The sequence below is a fragment of the Lepidochelys kempii genome, chromosome 2, assembly GCF_965140285.1.
Source record: "Lepidochelys kempii isolate rLepKem1 chromosome 2, rLepKem1.hap1, whole genome shotgun sequence".
NCBI classification, from domain to species: Eukaryota; Metazoa; Chordata; order Testudines; family Cheloniidae; genus Lepidochelys; species Lepidochelys kempii.
In genome coordinates, this window is record NC_136381.1 from 180,565,828 (window position 1) to 180,584,494 (window position 18,667).

The following is an 18,667-nucleotide window of genomic DNA, read 5'->3' on the forward strand; positions in this document are numbered from 1 at the left end:
AGATTGTGCCTTAGTCAGGCACAGTCTCCTTGCTGTGCCTCCTGAGGTGTGGTCTCCTCACCACAACCTCCCCCGCCCCGGGCTACTATAGCCCATAATCTAGCCCAGAATCAGTATTTTAGCAAATAACATTGGTGTTGCCAGTTCTCGTGCTCTATAATAAGTCTCATGATATTTAGTGTTTTTTTTCTTAAAGCCCCAGCTCCTGGAATCAGCTTTCCTATTTTTAAAAAAAGTTTTTAGCTCTTATAGATGCAGAGAAAAACTTTGAAAACATGAAGCCTAAAGGCTGAAAAGTCAGAAGGCAAATAAAAAGAACACTGCTTTTAATACTGAGATTTTAAAATAAATCTCATGATTTTGGGGGCCAGATGTATGATTTTTGAATGCTCGCTGTTGGCAGTCCTGCCTTTATGCTAGAAACAACTGTGTTAACAGCATAGTTCTAAAGCATTTTCCATTGCTATTGAGAACAGGGAGTTTTTCTGAATTGTACATAATAAAAATGACTATGCCAGGGAACATGCTCACAACATAGCTGTGTGGTAGGATAAGGGTGACAGCAACTAAGTTCAATTTATTGTTGCATCTAGGACCAGGTCTACTCTAGCAGCGCTTTGCTAATGTAGTTTACTGGCATATTATACTGGCAAAGAGCTCCTAGTGTGGATGTGGCTTGCTTGTGCTTTTGCCACTATAGCTTATTCCAGCCAGCAACCCCGCCCCCACCCCCTGCAAGTGAAATAAGCTCTATCAGCAAAAACTTTTATCATGATATCATTGCATCTGCACTAGGGGCTCTTGCCAGTACAGCTATGCTGGTCAAAGATCACACCCTTGACTGACATAGCTATGCCAGCAATACTTTGTCATGTAGACCTGGCCTGCATGAATAGGGACGTAACTGGTTTGTGGGAAGGAAGAGGAGGAAAGTTGCTTCAATTTCTTTATTAGAGGAATTATGCCTTTTTGCTGTTGGAAATCACAAATGCAGCCAGAGCAGATTAATCTGAATTGATTTCTAAATTGTTATTCATGTTTTTGTTGTTGGGGTTTTTTTTTTTAAGAGAGAGAAATCTTCCAATGAGCAAGTCAGACGTACTCTTCATGCAGCTACAGCACTGGCAGCTATGTCACAAGCATGCATGCATTAAGCACAAATTAAACAGATCATGTTGTTCAAGACCTAATTTAGGGGAAGACCGTGCTAAATTCTACCTCTTAACTCACTTTTCACATGGTATTCTGTACAAGGCCAATGGAAAACTATAAAAATTATCAGTATCGAATTTTTCATGTTCTTATCCTCGTTGGTGAATGATCATCCACAATGTGCCACAAAAGACACCTGAGCCAAAGCAGCAAGTAAAAGTCTTACATTCTTTATAGAATCTGTCAGGTGACAAACTTACAACATAGGAATCTCCAAACACGGTTAAAACACGTCTTGCAATATAAATGGGACCAAATCTTGTTTTAATCCTTAAAGCCCTCCAAAGTCCAAGTGAGAGCATGATTTGGTAACACATGGTTCAATCCCATCTAAACTGCCAGACGGAATCATGATTTGATTATGTTGTTTGACAACACTGGGAAAAAAAGTGCTTTCTACACTGCTGGTCCATTATGCTCACAAAGGAAACCACAGCATCCCCTCCACCCCCCGCCCCCGATGATAGGGATGTAGTAGTGGAAGTAAAGAAAATTAAAAAGAGCCAGGTGCCCATTTTCCATTTACAATTGCTACAAATCAGGAAAGTGTGTTTGTCTGGATTGTTTTTTTTTTTTTTCTTCCCAGGTGCTTCATGCTTGGAATTTTTCCTTTTTATTTCCTGGTGTCTTTCCAACCTAGGCATTGTATGCAACAGGAAAAGCCCACTTTAAAGAATGAGTCAGCAAAGAGCACGTCCTTAAAAATGGGGCGGAAGGAAGAGCACTGAAGATCCTGTTTTTCGATTCAATGCCTTGACTTCAGTGTAATTGTGTGCAGTGTAGTTGTAGCCATGTGGATCCCAAGATAGACTTCAGTGTTGTTTTTCTTACCTTGCCCATACTTAAAAACATTAGCATTTAAATAGCCCTAACTAAGTGTTGATATTCACACCTCGCTGAGGTGAACTGGAGGGGGAAGGTAGACGCTTTGTACTTTTGCATTTTTTTTTTTTTTTTTTGGCAAGAGAGAGATTTCTGTAAAACGGGGTGAAAAGGGAAACAGTGCGGTGGCTTTAAATTTCTGAACACTCCTCACAATGAAAATAGAAAAATAGGCTGTTTCTTAGCATGAAAACTTAAAATTTGAGGAAAACGATGAGACCAGTTTAAAATCACAGGATTTGCAGTTTTCCAGAGGCGTGGCTGGTTGGCGTCTGTCTTTCTTTCTGTGATGCATGAAGACATTTGGCTTCTATGAGTGGAAGTGCTGCTGCTATAGTAGTAAATTTTTTTTTTTTTTGCAAACATCAAATTATTACTTAGTTTGACCCCTGATCAGATATTAAATGATATTAAACAGGAATTGGTACAAACAACCCCCCCTACTTACTTAAATATTTTTCATTGGTTCTGGGGCTGCTAGGCAACAGTACTTCATGTTGCATAGGTTTCTTGAGTATCATTTGTTTTGTATGTGGTTGAAGCTTTTTCCGGGAGCTGGGATGTTGTGGCCACTAAAAAAAATCCTACCATATGTTTAAAAAAATGGTAAGAGTTAGCCGAGCGAGAAACATTTCTGAAATGCAGTTAATTATCCCCTTGATTTTAAATGGGGTGTGATGTCCAAAATGCAGATATCCTAATGTTATGCCTGAAAATCCAGCTAGAGACTAAATTTGGTTTAGCAGATCCTTCATCTGTCCAGTAGCTGAACTTGCTGTATTGCCTACATGAGGGAACATTTGTGAAAAATTTCCATTTTCCCTAACATTGTCTTTCCACAAAGTTGGAGCCATACTGTAGATGAAGCTCCTAGACTTGTGTCCCCTGCCTGGTGTGATTAACACAGTATTGTTTAAATCTACTCTGAGGCGAGTATGTTTAGATACATGGTGTTTAAAAACACTTAGGGCTAGTGTATACTAGAAGCAGCTGTGCTGCTGTAGCATGTCTGGTGAAGATGCTCTATGCCGACGGGAGAGGTCCCCCGTTGGCACAATAAAACCACCTCTGCGAGAAGTGGTAGCAATGTTGGCAGGAGAAGCTCTCCTGCCGACGTGGCACTGTCCACACTAGTGCTTAGGTTGGTGTAACTTACGTCGCACAGAGGTGTGGCTCATTCACATCCCTAAGCAACATAAATTGTACTGACATAAGTGGTAGTGTGTACAAGCCCAGTCAGCCATGGGCGACGTGTCTGTTTTAGCCCTCTTGATATTGCTAACACCAATAGAGCTGCAATGGCATTACCCATGGTGTGAAATTTTCACAAAAACACCTTAGCGTAGATAAAGTATGTGTGTGTCTTGTAGATTACCTTGGCTGAGGCCTGATCTACACTAAAGAGTTAGGTCAACCCAGCTGTGCTGTTCAGGGGTGTGAATTCACACCCCTGCGTGACATAGTTAAACTCACCTAACCCCTGTGTAGACAGAGCCGACAGGAGAACCTCTCCCGTTGGTGTAGGTAGTGTCTACACTGAAGTTCTACAGCGGCAGAGCTGCAGTGTTTCAAGTGTAGAAAAGCACCCAGACTAGGACTCCTTTTTGATTCATAGGCAGCAATCTTCCCACATGAGCCAAAAGGCAGTTGACCCAGTCGGAGCTGTGCTAAGTTTGTCTCAGCTGGAAGCTGCTCTTGGCATATATTACAATGCACTTTCAGCAAGAATTTAAATTTGTGTGGGTTGGGGAATTCCAAATGGAACTGCTGTTTTTTTGGGATTCAGCCAGAAAATTATCACAAAGTTCCTTCGAGGCCAAACACTGAACATATTGTGGTAGCAGAATGTCTAAACCAGTAACCTTTCATTATTCGCTCTTTTACATTATGTTAGCATTCACTTTGAGGGTTTTTTTCCTTTATGGAAACTGGTATGATAGATAGATTTATCTGCTCATCAGTATACTATGAGTCCTTCACAAATTAATTAATTTACCCTCACAACTTTCCGGTGAGGTATGAAGACAGTATTATTCCCATCCATTCCAGTGCAAGCAGCAAACAGCACATTCCCAGAAAAGGCAAATATCAGGACCTCATCCCCTTCCTGATCGATAAGATCTTTGCCATATGTGACCTTATCAGTGATGACTCATTTGACCTGGTCTGCATTACAGAAACCTGGCTGACTGACAGTGTTGGCTCACCTCAATTCTCCAGGATCCTCTGTACACCACAGGGCCATATCTAGGGAGGACAAACTTCTGAGTGCAGTAGACATTCTCTTCCCTTCCTGGCTGAAAAGCAGGAAGATTTCCCTCAAACAGGAATCCTACATTATGATGCCGTAGGTATGTCATAGTAGTGCCATAGTGTAGATGCTTCCTACACTAACAGAAGGGTTTTCCAACACCACAGGAATGCCGCTTGCCCCGGCAATGGTAGCTAGGTGAATGGAAGCATTCTTCCTCAGTGTACCCACAGATTGTTAGGAAGTCCAAATTCAGAATTCTCTACAAACACTGAAAAATGAAAGCCTTCCCAGAGGAATTGATAGAGATGCTGTCTGACATGGTGATGAAATTCACAAAACTAATTATTATGGTAGACTTCCAACATCCACATGGATGACACCTTCGATACAATAATCCAGAATCTTCTTCCTGACTCCTCCACGTTAGGCCAACCCACTCTCCACAACCGTGAGTTGCCACCAGAGATGCATTCCATTAGAATGATGAAATTGGTGAGCAGTAGGTGGAATCGTGTTGGGGAGAGAACTTTAATAGGAACAGCTTCTCAATGATGGCACTCACTCGCTCAACAGATGAGAATGACCCCTCACCACTTTCAGAATTAAATGCAAAATGCATTTGTCTTAAAATCCATCCCCCCAAACACACAAACAAAACCCCTATATTTCAAGAAGGACCAGAAGGAAGAAAATCAAGAGACACACTTGTTGTTTTTAAACAGTTGGAAGGTGCTCAGATACTGATGAGTCATATGAGTACCTAGAGAGATCTTATAAATGGAGAAGTGATACTCTGGGACATTTATGTCCCTTTCCCCAAGTCACAGAGGAAGTCTGTAAAGTTGGTATCGGAATCTAAATGCAGTGCCTTAGCCACAAGACCATGCTTCCTCTAGAACAGCAATTCCCAAACCTTTTACTAAGGTGACACACCAACTGCATTTTGTCTTTTTTGGGGACTGATTGTTGCCCCTGATTCCCTCTCTCCCTTCCCCACCCCTCGCTTCCACCTCCCAGCCCCCTGGTTCTTGCTTTCCCAGCCCTGCCCCCTCCTGCAGCCCCAGCCAGCCACTCTCTCCCTGCAGCCAGGCCATAATCCCTGTTGACCTCCGTTTGCTGGCTCCAGCTGCTTCCTTCAGGTTGCTGCTGCCCAAGGGAAATGAGAGTGGGATCTGGAGGCACTTCCTTTGCGCTGCTGCTGCCTGGATACCACTCCCTACATGACTGCCCAGGGGAAGTAAGAGTGCAGGTGGAGGGGAGTGCTGCTGGGACACATGACCTACCTAGACCCTTCCCGTGGCCAACCAGTGGAGCAGGACCAACTGTGTGGGAAACACTGCTCTAGGATGTAACTCTTTAATAAGAGTGTCTCAAAGTATTTCTCCGCAGTGCCTTGCTTTGGGCAGAGCGTGTGCTATCTCAAGAAGGCACTCAATTTTCACTCTTCCCCCAAGGCCCCTTTCCTGAGTGACTGAAATGGGGAAACCGCATAGAAGAAAAGTTGTACATGAATGTTATGTAAATATCATGTTTTATATGTTGGACTTGTGAGATATACCGTATATACTCGTTCATAAGCCTAATATTTTTGGTAAAAAAGTGACGCATCAAAGAGTAGGGGTCAGCTTGTAAACGGGTCTACACCAAAATCTGATGATTTTAAACTCTATGAAATCATTGAATTAAATATCTAATACATTGGTTTTGTTTACCTGGAGCATCTGCAGGCATGGAGCTCCTCAGTTCCATGTGGCCGCAGTTCGCCATTCCCAGCCAATGGGAGCTGTGGAAAGTGAGGCGCCACTTCCCGCAGTGCCCATTGGCTGGGAATGGCAAACTGCGGCCACAGGGAGCTGAGGGGCTATGTGCCTGAGAACGCTCCAGATAAACAAAAAGTCCCGACCCCCCCAGCGGCTTACTCTGACGGGCCGAGAGCCAAAGTGTGCCAACCCCTGAAATATAGGGTCGGCTTATGAAAGAGTCATACAGTTTTTACTATTTTTACCTATCCATCTTGGGGGGTCGGCTTATAAACAAACATGCTAATGAATGAATATATACGGTAATATAAAAATTGAATATGACAATCAACACACTGATGCACTATGCGTAGAACAGATAGCATACTGTTTATGTAGAGGAAGCATTCACTTCCAAATTAGGAGGTAGAAGGAGAGCTACTCCTGCATTATCGCTGCGTATATCATCAAAGTTCCCCTTACTGAAGTTCCAAATATTGCGGCAGACACGGAACTGGATAGTGTTTGGTTGAAGCAGTTAGGATGTTAGCATTCATCAGAAGAAGTGGCAAAGTAGCAGATGACCGTGGTCCCAATCCTGACCCAACTAACACCCCTTGCAACATAAATTTGACTTCACTGTATTTTTCTTTTTAATCAATAGTCTACAGAGTGTAAGTTTGGCACCATGTGAATAACTACTCCATTTCATCATAGAAAATTGCCTTCCTTATCCTAAAAGATGACTAGAATAAGTTGTGAATGCATTGTAAGGACAACAGAACTGGGTGACCAAGTACCTTGGACTAATTCAGACCTTGTAATATGGTATATCCCTATATAAATGCTGGAGAACATTCTTATATCAACTCAAAGTTGCCCCCAAAGAAAGGATAGAAAGGATTAAAAAGACAGGGTAGTGAGAACTGCAAAAATCAAGAGTTTTCTATAACAATTGGCATATAGGATTTGGGAATATAGTTGGGGTGAAGAAGGCGAATTTGCTCTTTGGATTCAGTGAGGATTTTTTTTTTTATTTTATTTTTTTTTTGGAATGCCAATCTCACCATTCATAGCTTCTTTACCTTAGCTTGCTTAGTGGCATAATCAGCACTTCTGGAGCTGGTTATTACTGGGATGATGATTTGCAAATCATGATTAGTGGACCGTGACTTTGAAATGTTCCTTATTATCTTTTCCCTCTTCCCTCCACTTAATATTCAGCTTTCAGTTTCCTAAATATAGTAATATGATGCCATAATTTCTGGTTCATTAACGCTGCACAGCATTGCATATCTCCGAAAAAATAGGAAATGTCTAAACAAAACCCTCTTGGCTGTGGTACATAAAGCACCCTCCACAAATAGGCACCAAGTGTTTTGGAAGTTGTTACAGGGATGGTGTTATCATGAAGGTTAGAAACCCCCTGATTCCAGACTTTTGGAATCTGAACCCATATGTACATGTTTCGCAGCTATGGCCCCCTTTCCTCAAATGGGTTAGTCCAGCACCCAGGATCTGGATACCCATAAATTTAGGTGTGTGAAATTTGAACCTACATTTGAAGCACAGACCCACTTTTAGTCTCTGCCTGCATACTACAGCTATAACTCAGGGAAACTGATTCTCACGTGACTTAAAGCTGTTGTATAGATATGACCTCACCATGTCCTTGTAGCCATGTTTAAAAGCCTGGGATGAAATCCTTGCCCCATTGACGTCACTGGTAGTTTTGCTAATTACTTCAGCAGGGCCAGGATTTTGTCCTGGGCTGTTCAGGATGACAACCCATCTACACCAAAATTTTTAGCCATGTCTTCTCCTCTGAGTTTTTTTTTTAATGTAGACAGGGAGTAAAAAAAATGAGTTTTCTGAGAACTAACTTCATGTTATAGCAACCTTAGAGGATGTTTAAGTGTACACTTTTATTTTCATGAACTCTTTTTGAATCAAAGAAACAGTAATTTAGGCTGCCCAGGCACTCCTAATGAAAAGATAAATAGGATCAAAAGGATCTATGCTCAACTTATCCAAGGGAAGCAGTGGGGGTAAAAGACCTATCTGGCTTTAAGATTAAACTCGATAAGTTTATGGAGGAGATGGTAGGATGGGATAATATGATTTTGGCAATTAATTGATCTTTAAATATTCATGGTAAATAGGCCCAATGGCCTGTGATGGGATGTTAGATGGGGTGGGATCTGAGTTACTACAGAGAATTCTTTCCTGGGTATCTGGCTGGTGAATCTTGCCCATATGCTCAGGGTTCAGCTGATTGCCATATTTGGGGTTGGGAAGGAATTTTCCTCCAGGGCAGATTGGAAGAGGCCCTGGAGGTTTTTCACCTTCCTCTGTAGCATGGGGCACGGGTCACTTGCTGGAGGATTCTCTGCTCCTTGAAGTCTTTAAACCATGGTTTGATGACTTCAGTAGCTCAGACATAGGTGAGACGTTTATCGCAGGAGTGGGTGGGTGGGATTCTGTGGCTTGTATTGTGCAGGGGGTCAGACTAGATGATCATAATGGTCCCTTCTGACCTTAATATCTATGAATCTATGAAAAACTTATTTTTTCATTGGAAACTTTTCTGTCTTTCTTTCTGTCTTTCAACAAGTATTCAGGCCAGATAGTTAAAAGATATTCTGAATTAACTAAAGCCCTTTCCGTCACCAAATAATGAACTATTTCCTTTCTGAATAAGTGCCAGTAATTTATTGCCCTTTATACTATGTGTCAATCCCTGAATGTTATTAAACTTGTACTTTTTTTGTATTAAAATGTATCTCCTCACGTGGAAGTTTTTAAATTTTACAGACGCTATCAGAAATTGCAGAAGATAATGAAGCCCTGGTAAGAACCTGATCGGATCATCATCTTGCACACTTCCTCTTCTTTTTGCATGATTGATTCCAGGCCTTCCTGCTAATTTTATATTTAAATACATCTGCATTTATTGATTCAACAGCTCTTCAACCTCTATTTTCTGCTCTTTGATGTTACCTGTCAAAGATTCTTATGGTGTGTTTTTGCTTTGCTTGTGCAATGGATGCTTCTTTTCTATAACTACTAAATCTGTGGCGAGGGGGCTCTCACAGTTTCCTACAGCAAGACTGGTTTAATTTGAGCAAGCAACTTCCTTTTTGTTCTTTTTAAGTCTGTGGCTTGTGTGATTATTAATAGTCAGTGAGTGCTTTTGCTTTTTCATGTCGGTGGAAATTAAGATTGATAATCATACCAATTTGAATTTCTGGTCGTCTCAAGTCATGATAAAACCAGTGGGATTTTGATAACAGCTTAAAGGAAAACTGTAACATAATATAGGCCCTGGTTAAATGCTTATCGTAATCACATGTGTTGTCCCAATACTTCAAATGGGACTGTCTGTGTTTAAAGTAGGGCTGTCAATTAATCGCAGTTAACTCACGCAATTAACTCAAAAAAAATTAATCATGATTAAAAAAATTAATCGTGATTAATCGCACTGTTAAACAATAGAATGCCAATTGAAAACTATCAAATATTTTGGATGTTTTTTCTGCATTTTCAAATATATTGATTTTTATTACAACACAGAATACAAAGTGTACAGTGCTCACTTTATATTATTATTTTGATTACAAATATTTGCACTGTAAAAAACAAAAGAAATAGTATTTTTCAGTTCACCTCATACAAGTACTGTAGTGCAATCTCTTTATCATGAAAGTGTAACTTACAAATGTAGATTTTTTTTTTTGTTACATAGCTGCACTCAAAAACAAAACAATGTAAAACTTTAGCGCCTACAAGTCCACTCTATCCTACTTCTTGTTCAGCCAATTGCTAACAGAAACAAGTTTGTTTAAATTCATGGGCGATAATGCTGCCTGCTTCTTATTTACAATGTCACCAGAAAGTGAGAACAGGCATTTGTATGGCACTTTTGTAGGCAGTGTTGCAAGGTATTTACGTGCCGGATATGCTGAACATTCGTATGCCCCTTCATGCTTCAGCCACCATTCCAGAGGACACGCTTCCATGCTGATGATGCTCATTGAAAAAATAATGTGTTGGTTTTGTGCTGGAAATGGCCCAACTTGATTATCATACACATTGTAAGGAGAGTGATCACTTTAGATAAGCTATTACCAGCAGGAGAGTGGGGTGGGAGGAGGTATTGTTTCATGGTCTCTGTGTATATAATGTCTTCTGCAGTTTCCACAGTATGCATCCGATGAAGTGAGCTGTAGCTCATGAAAGCTTATGCTCAAATAAATTGGTTAGTCTCTAAGGTGCCACAAGTCCTCCTTTTTTTTTTGCGAATACAGACTAACACGGCTGTTACTCTGAAACCTTAATTAAATTTGTGACTCAACTCCTTGGGGGAGAATTGTATGTTCCCTGCTCTGTTTTACCCACATTCTGCCATATATTTCATGTTATAGCAGTCTCGGATGATGACCCAGCACATGTTTGTTTTAAGAACAGTTTCACTGTAGATTTGACAAAACACAAAGAAGGTACCAATGTGAGATTTCTAAAAAATAGCTACAGCACTCCACCCAAGGTTTAAGAATCTGAAGTGCCTTCCAAAATCTGAGAGAGACGAGGTGTGGAGCATGCTTTCAGAAGTCTTAAAAGAGCAACACTCCGATACGGAAACTACAGAACCCAAACCACCAAAAAAGAAAATCAACCTTCTGCTGGTGGCATCTGACTCAGATGTTGAAAATGAACATGCATTGGTCTGCGCTGCTTTGAATCGTTATCAAGTAGAACCCGTCATCCTCATGGACACACGTCATCTGGAATGGTGGTGGAAGCATGAAGGGACATATGATTCTTTAGTGCATCTGGCATGTAAACATCTTGCGACGCCAGCTACAACAATGCCATGCAAACGCCTTTTCTCACTTTTAGGTGACATTGTAAACAAAAGCAGGCAGCATTATCTCCTGCAAATTGTAACCAAACTTGTTTGTCCTGAGTGATTGGCTGAACAAGAAGTAGGACTGAATGGACTTGTAGGCTCTAAAGTTTTACATTATTTTATTTTTGAATGCAGTTATTTTTTGTACATAATTCAACATTTGTATTTTCAACTTTATGATAAAGAGATTGCACTACAGTACTTGTATTAGGTGAATTGAAAAATACTATTTCTTTTGTTTTTTACATTGCAAATATTTGTAATCAAAAATAAATATTAAGTGAGCACTTTAGACTTTGTATTCTGTATTGTAGTTGAAATCAATATATTTGAAAATGTAGAAAACATCAAAAATATTTAAATAAATGGTTTAACAGCTTGATTAATCATGATTAATTTTTTTAAATCGCGCAATTAGTAGCAATCATTTTTTTAAATCACTTGACAGCTCTAGTTTAAAGTTAAGCACGTGCTTACATACTTTGCTGAATCGTGGCCATAAAATGTATTGTAATCATTATATTGGGCTACAAAATTAAAATCTTAAATATAGTTAAACAACCAAACAAAAGTCTAATCAATCACTTAGTCATGGATGTGCCACCTTGACAGTTTGGTGTAGTTTATCACACAGGAAATGCAGCTTACCATTGGAATGATGGTAAATCATGGTGTCAAAGCTGCTGTAAAGAAACTTCTAATACATCCATGGGTGAATCATTGCTAATTAAAACATTTTAAAGAAAATAAACCATGTAACAATGTAAAGATCTTATGTCTCATTCTAGTACAAAATGCCTTGATTCTTAACATGAAAACTAGATTATAGAATGAAGCAGATGAAATGTGAGAAGGCCTTAAAATTCCATGAGCCACAACCATACTGAGGCATGATGTGTCTCATGCAGGGGGATGTTTTGTGGCTCTCACTTGTATGAGAGTAAATGCTGCTGCTGCATTCATAAAGGAGTAGTTCCACTCCCTGTGCCTCATTCTATTTCCCAGCAGGTCATCTATTTTGATGAAAAAAGAAAAGGAGTACTTGTGGCACCTTAGAGACTAACCAAATTTATTTGAGCATGAGCTTTCGTGAGCATCCGATGAAGCTCACAAAAGCTCATGCTCAAATAAATTGGTTAGTCTCTAAGGTGCCACAAGTACTCCTTTTCTTTTTGCAAAGACAGACTAACACGGCTGTTACTCTGAAACCTTATTTTGATGAAGTATTGGTAAAGGTCTAAATTTTGTTCACCACTGGGCTTCTCTGCATTAGCTTATGTGATTGTCCCAGCTTCTAAACATGTCCCTCTAGCAGGGCTAAAGCACTGCCCTGGACTTTTAACTATATTGCAACCTGGTCTGCTGACTCGTTATATCTGTAATGTAGATGAGCTTTACTCATCTAGTAGTCCCATTAATGTGTGGAAGGAAAGTCTTGGCTACACTGGAGAAATTCATACAGGTGTAACTGCATTGAGTTTGACATCAGTGCAAATCTCTAATGTAGATATGCTGCACCAGTGCAAAGAGGGGCCTACGCCAGTGTGGCTTACTCAGATAATTTACATATTTAAGTCACACCAGCATAAGCCCCACCTTATATCAGCACAGTGTATCTACATGAGCTTGCATCGGTGTAAAATACATTGATACAGTTATCCTAGGGAACATTTTTCTAATTCCAATAAAGAACAGGATTTGTCTCTGTATGTCAGGTCTTAAGCACCAGAACCATTCACTATAAGAGGGATAGATATTTCTGGGACTTGTTTTCCTATTTCATTTTTAATGTACTATATATATATATATAATCTTAATGAGTAAATATTTGTGTAGTTGTCTAAAGTATTCCTTGCTGCAGTTTTCATTTAGGTAGCAGACTGATATGGAAAGATCCAATGGATCATGAGTTAAAAATCCTAGAACCCAAAGTTTTGAAAAGAATGAGTCTCCTTGTGTCACACGCAGCCTCCCCTTCCTGTTTCTGTGACTAGTTACTTCAGAGAAGCAAAAACTAATATTAAAAAAGGGTGAGTCATTTTTGCTGAACAAGTTGAGTTGCTATTTCAGAAAGTGCTGCTACCTCTTTTTGTTGCCGACAGTCACTCGTACACACCATTGTAGGAAAGGTGACACTATTAAACCTTGATCTGTTGCCCTGTGAGGTTTGTATAACAATTTTATGCTCTGAAGGAGAATCTATGTCCCTTTTGTCCTATTGACTGCCTTTATTTTATTTTCAAAACCTATTTACCAATGCTTTTGGGTAAAATATTGGATTGCACTCAAATTGCTGGCCCTAGAGCAATGGGGTGAGGGCTTGTCTACCCATGAAGTTATTCCTGTTCCTGAATAGCTCCTGAATCGCATCCACAAAGCAGATTATGCTAAACCAGAACAAGGAACTCTTAGCCCTGGTCTACACTGGGGAGGGGAATCGATCTATGTTACGCAACTTCAGCTACGTGGATAACGTAGCTGAAGTTGCCATACTTAGATCGACTTACTGTGGTGCCTTCACTGTGGTGAGTCGACTGCTGCCTGCACCTCTCGCGGTGGTGGAGTACAGGAGTCAACAGGAGAGCACTCGGGGATTGATTTATCGCATCTAGACTAGACGCGATAAATCAACCCCCCCCAGCTGGATCAATTGCTGCCTGCCGATCCAGAAGGTAGTGTAGACATACCTTTAGGCTAGATCTACATGACAAAGTTTTGTTGTCCTGTGTTGCTATGTTGGTCAGGGTTGTCACTTAAGTGATAGCTACGCTGACAAAACCTCCAGCAGAGATCCAGCTGTGCCGACAGAGGAGGGCTTCTGTCGACATAACTGAATATCACTTGTACAAGTGGTTTAGCTATGCTGGTAGTACAACTCCTTTGCTTGGTGTAAGCTGTGTCTACGGCTATGGCTACACTTGCAGATGTAGAGCTCCAGGAGTTAAACCAGCCCTCGGAGACAGCAAAAGGGAAAGTGCTGCCATGTGTTCACACTGTCAGCTGCAAGCGCAGTGGCCTGGCCACATTAGCAGCTCTTGCAACGCCACAGAGAGCAGTGCATTGTGGTAGCTATCCCAGTGTGCAAGTGGCTGCAGCATGCTTTTCGAATATGGGGGGGGGGGAGTGTGACAGGGAGTGTGTTGTGTGTAGGTGTTGGGAGAAACCGTGTGTTTTGGGGGGCAGAGAGTGTGTCAGCATGCTGTCTTGTAAGTTCTGACAATGGCAGGGGGAAGGGGGAAACCCGGACATCAGCCCCTGCCCCTTGTGCATATGCGTGCACACATACACACGCCTGCCTTTGCAGCAGGAGCATTCCACAGTAAAGGTTTGCTTTGTGTCCCGGAGCAGATAAGCCTGCCGCCTGTCAGAAATGGAGCTTTGAAAGGGAATATCCGCATGCCTGCAGCCGAGTTCAAAACAATGACCAGAGTGGGCACTTGACTTCAAGGGATTATGGGATGTTTCTGGAGGCCAATCACAGCACAGTAATGTAACACGTTGTCCACACTGACACATTTCAGCCAGGGCGCAGCAAGCTCTATGCTTCTCGTGGAGGTGGATTACCAGGAGCGCTCCAGCTGCAGAGTCTAGGCGCTCTACGTGCCTTGCCAGTGTGGACACCTCAGGAGTTAGGGTGCCCAGGGCTGATTTAATGCACTCTGACTTGCAAGTGTAGCCATGCCCTACATTAGGAGGCTCCACTGGTATAGCTATCGCAGCAACGCATTGGTAGTCTAGACAATGTCTTATTCCAGAATGACAGGTTTCAGAGTAACAGCCGTGTTAGTCCAGGTTTTCTCACCCTCCGCCGCCCCCCCCCCCCCCAACACACAAACTTGTGTGGGGGGGGGCGGAGGGTGAGAAAACCTGGATTTGTGCTGGAAATGGCCCAACTTGATGATCACTTTAGATAAGCTATTACCAGCAGGACAGTGGGAGGAGGTATAGTTTCATGGTCTCTGTGTGTATATACTGTCTTCTGCAGTTTCCACGGTATGCATCCGATGAAGTGAGCTGTAGCTCACGAAAGCTCATGCTCAAATAAATTGGTTAGTCTCTAAGGTGCCACAAGTACTCCTTTTCTTTTATTCCATAATGAGTGTCTACACATTGAGTTGTTCAGGAATAGCTATTGTGCTTTACATTCACTCTTCCTTAATCTACATTAACTTCCAAGTATAGACAAGCCCTCAGGCTATAATGGAGAGGTAAGACGCAAGCCTAGCTGAGTTAACAAGTAATACTTTTTTCGAAGATACAGGTGGGTAGAATATTGGGTGGGTAGAACATTGGTAGAATAATGGCTAATCCTTTGTACTGAAAGCTTGAGAAGTTGGACCCAAAGTACTGTTACACTGGTACTTGGTGGGCACAAAAATATGATTTGTGATAACTGCAGCATTGTTATTACACAATTAGATATACTGTTATATTACACGAGTGGCCAAACTTACCGAACCTCCAAGCCGTATACAATAATCTTCAGAAGTTTGATTCCCGTGACATGCACAACTTGCCCCGCGGAAGGGGCCTGCCAGAGTGCGGGGCTTCTGCCCCAATGCCCATCCATGGGGCTAAAGCCATTAAGCCCCTAGTCCCACCACTCCACCGCAGGACAGAAGCTCCGAGCCTCAGTTTTGTAGGCAGAGAATGGGGTGTGTATAGGTGGCTCCAGGAGCTGCATTTTAACTGTAAAAGATCTGCATGCAGCTCATGAGCCACAGTTTGGCAACGCCTGTTATATTACCTAGAAAACGCGTGGCAACTGCCTCACACCTTGTTTAGTAGTTCTCACCTGCGCAATGTGGCAGTGCGAAGGGCTATCAGTCTCATTTGGTAGCAGTTTATGTTCACATTGAGAATGATTTACACAAGGTGCAAGGCAGCACAGAATCAGGCTCATGATCTGTGCAGATAAGACTGACACTTCCTGAGCTGCTCAGTACTCCACTGTAAGCACAAGTACTTTATACAGGGCTTGAAATTAGCACCTTTCTTCCCTTGGCTTTTGAGTCATGGATTTGCTTCCCTCCCCTGGCCTCCTCTTGAGTTACAGCAATTATTGTCCCTGCAGCCTTCCATCCTTCCCAGGTGCCTTTGTGCTTCTATCCACCCCTTCTAGAATTGAAGTGAATTTCCCCCAGCCACTAAATTTGGCGAGCTGATATCCTAGCCACTAGTGACAATTAACAGTTATTGTCCAATCCTGTCCATGTATCTTTTACCACATATCATATGACTCTTGATACATCCCCACCCGGGAATTATAATCCTATCTTTGTGTCCACATGATAGCAAAAACACTTTAAGTCACAAGGCCTGGTCTATGCTAAAGAGTTAGGTTGACTCACCTACATCGCTCGGGGCTGTGAAAAAATTCACACCTGAGTGATATAGTTAAGCCAACCTAAAACCTAACCCCCAATGTAGACAGCGCTATGGTGACTGAACAATTCTTCTGTCAATTTAGCTACCACCTCCCAGGGAGGTGGATTACTTACACCATTGGCAGAATCCCTCCCATTGACGTAGTTGGCTGCAGCTGTGATGCTGTAGTGTTTGAAGTATAGGCAAGTCCTTAGTTTAAAGAGTCATCAAAAGATCTCAGTAGCTTTCCATCACAGCATTATCATGCCTGGTGGGAATATGTTGTTCCAGTGTGTATGTATGTGAATGTAGAGCTGCTTGGGGGTGGGGGTTGGGGTGAAGGGGGTTAGATGTCCAATTCCCATTAATTTTAATTTATTTTAATTGGAAATCCAAATTCCTTAGACAGCTTTAACAATCTCAGGCACATCATGTATACATGTATGAAGAGTGATACATTGTAACTAATGTTTTTGCCCAGAGTTGTTTCTCTAATGTAGACATAATAGTAACATGAGCGTGTGGAGAAAAACGAGGGAAACATTCGTTTCATTTTCTTGCAGGAAAAACCAAATACCTCCTATTGTTTCGTCAGTTTCATAAGCATGAGAATGCAGTAAATTTTCAGGAAAGTGAAGTGATTCACAGATTTTGGTCTGATATGCACACACACAAAAAAAGTCTCAAATAATATAGTTTTGAAGAGATGAGTGACTGACTTTTCAGTAAGGGACCTATAGGTGCATCACATGCTGGGACTTAGGTGGCGAAGATCAAAGTTCAGAATGGATATAGAATAAATACAAAATAAATCAGCAGAGTGGTTTAATTTGGTTGATCTCAGTCTTCATTAAAATCTCAGTGTTAGCAGGATAGGAGATTACATTTACCTTTGTCTTTGGTCGTTAAACAAAATGTATGTCATCCTTATTGTGGTGGCATACACTAACAGCATCTTCATCAGGAATTAACACCAGATTGTTAAATCATTTTGCAAAGGCTGAAAGGGTCTGGTGTTTATGGGTTGGTTGTGCCTCATGAGATGTAAAATGAAAGATCTTGCTACAAATGTGTATAGAAAAAGATCCTTCTTCCTACTGATTCAATATGAATGAAACACTGGTGGGATGAGATTTTGTATTAGATGGCATATGCTATTTATTTTCTTGGATTACTGATATGGACAAACCTGGATTTCCATGAAGTTTCTTGCAGCCATTATACTATCTGCCTCTCTTAATGGTATGATTGTGTATGTCTATGTGAAAGTATTAGTATAAAGTAACAAAACTACGTTTATATTTTGCTTGGGAGTTTGTTAATTCCACCTACAAAGGTTAACCATTTTTTGTAAACTAAAAAAAAATAAAGTGAATCTTGATCCAGGCTTTAATACACTGCTCAAATCTTAACTTGTCAATTAATTATTCTTGGGATGGCTTTCATTGCTTGGCTGTGCTATTTCTGATGTTCCTCTGTTAAGCTTACCAGTGGCTGTAATATTATGCTCCTACTGATGTATGTTTATGTGGACATGGATTTTATTTTTAATTTCTACTTGCTTAGTCCCAACATTATAGCTCATTTTGCTCTCTCTACTAATTATTTGAAGTGCTATAGTGACACCTGGTGGGTCAAGATGAGAATTTTGTAGTTAACAAGTGTTAGCTTTAACTTACAAAGTATCAGAGGAATGCAGACTCATTACATGAAGCACTGTTTGTTTTTCATTTTGGAGGCCAAATCTTGTCCCTTCCACCGCTCACGCAGGTGCAGCTGGCATTGGATTCGGCAGAACTAGTATGGTTTTGTGATCATGCAGGATTCTTAGAGCCTATGTTGGAAGGATGCTCCCTCTATTTGTGCCACACAGCAGTGGTTTCTCTCTCTTCTGTGGGTCCTTGCAATCCAGCAGACAGGTTTTTTGGAGGTAGGGGCTGGTAGATTCCACCTACCACTGGGGATATTGCAACTGTAAGGCTGAATTCTTTCCTTTAACCCCGGCAGGGTCTCTCCTGTACACACAACTTGGCTACTCAAGCTAGAGGGTTTCCCTCTTAGGGTATGTGAGTACTACAGCTGGGAGGCGTGCTTCCCAGCTCAGGTAGACAAACTTGCACTAGCTCAGCTTGAGCTAGCATGCTAAAAATAGCAATGTAGATGTTGCAGTACAGGTGGTGGCTTGGGGTAGCCACCTGAGCTTGGACTCAGGAAAGCTAACCCAAATTAACTAAAGGTGTGAATTTAAAGTGGATTAGTTAAATTATGTTAAAGCCCTGTGCAAACACTCATTCAGAATTAGGG

General features: G+C 41.3%; 1 protein-coding gene across 1 annotated transcript in view; it reads left to right on the top strand.

Moving 5' to 3' along the window:
* Nucleotides 1–18,667, top strand: part of ELMO1 (engulfment and cell motility 1) — a 413,972-nt gene that overhangs the window by 130,478 nt on the left and 264,827 nt on the right. Inside the window, exon 7 of the mRNA XM_073332875.2 lies at nucleotides 8,902–8,937. Coding sequence (XP_073188976.1) covers nucleotides 8,902–8,937 — 36 coding nt within the window. The remainder of the gene's footprint in view (nucleotides 1–8,901; nucleotides 8,938–18,667) is intronic.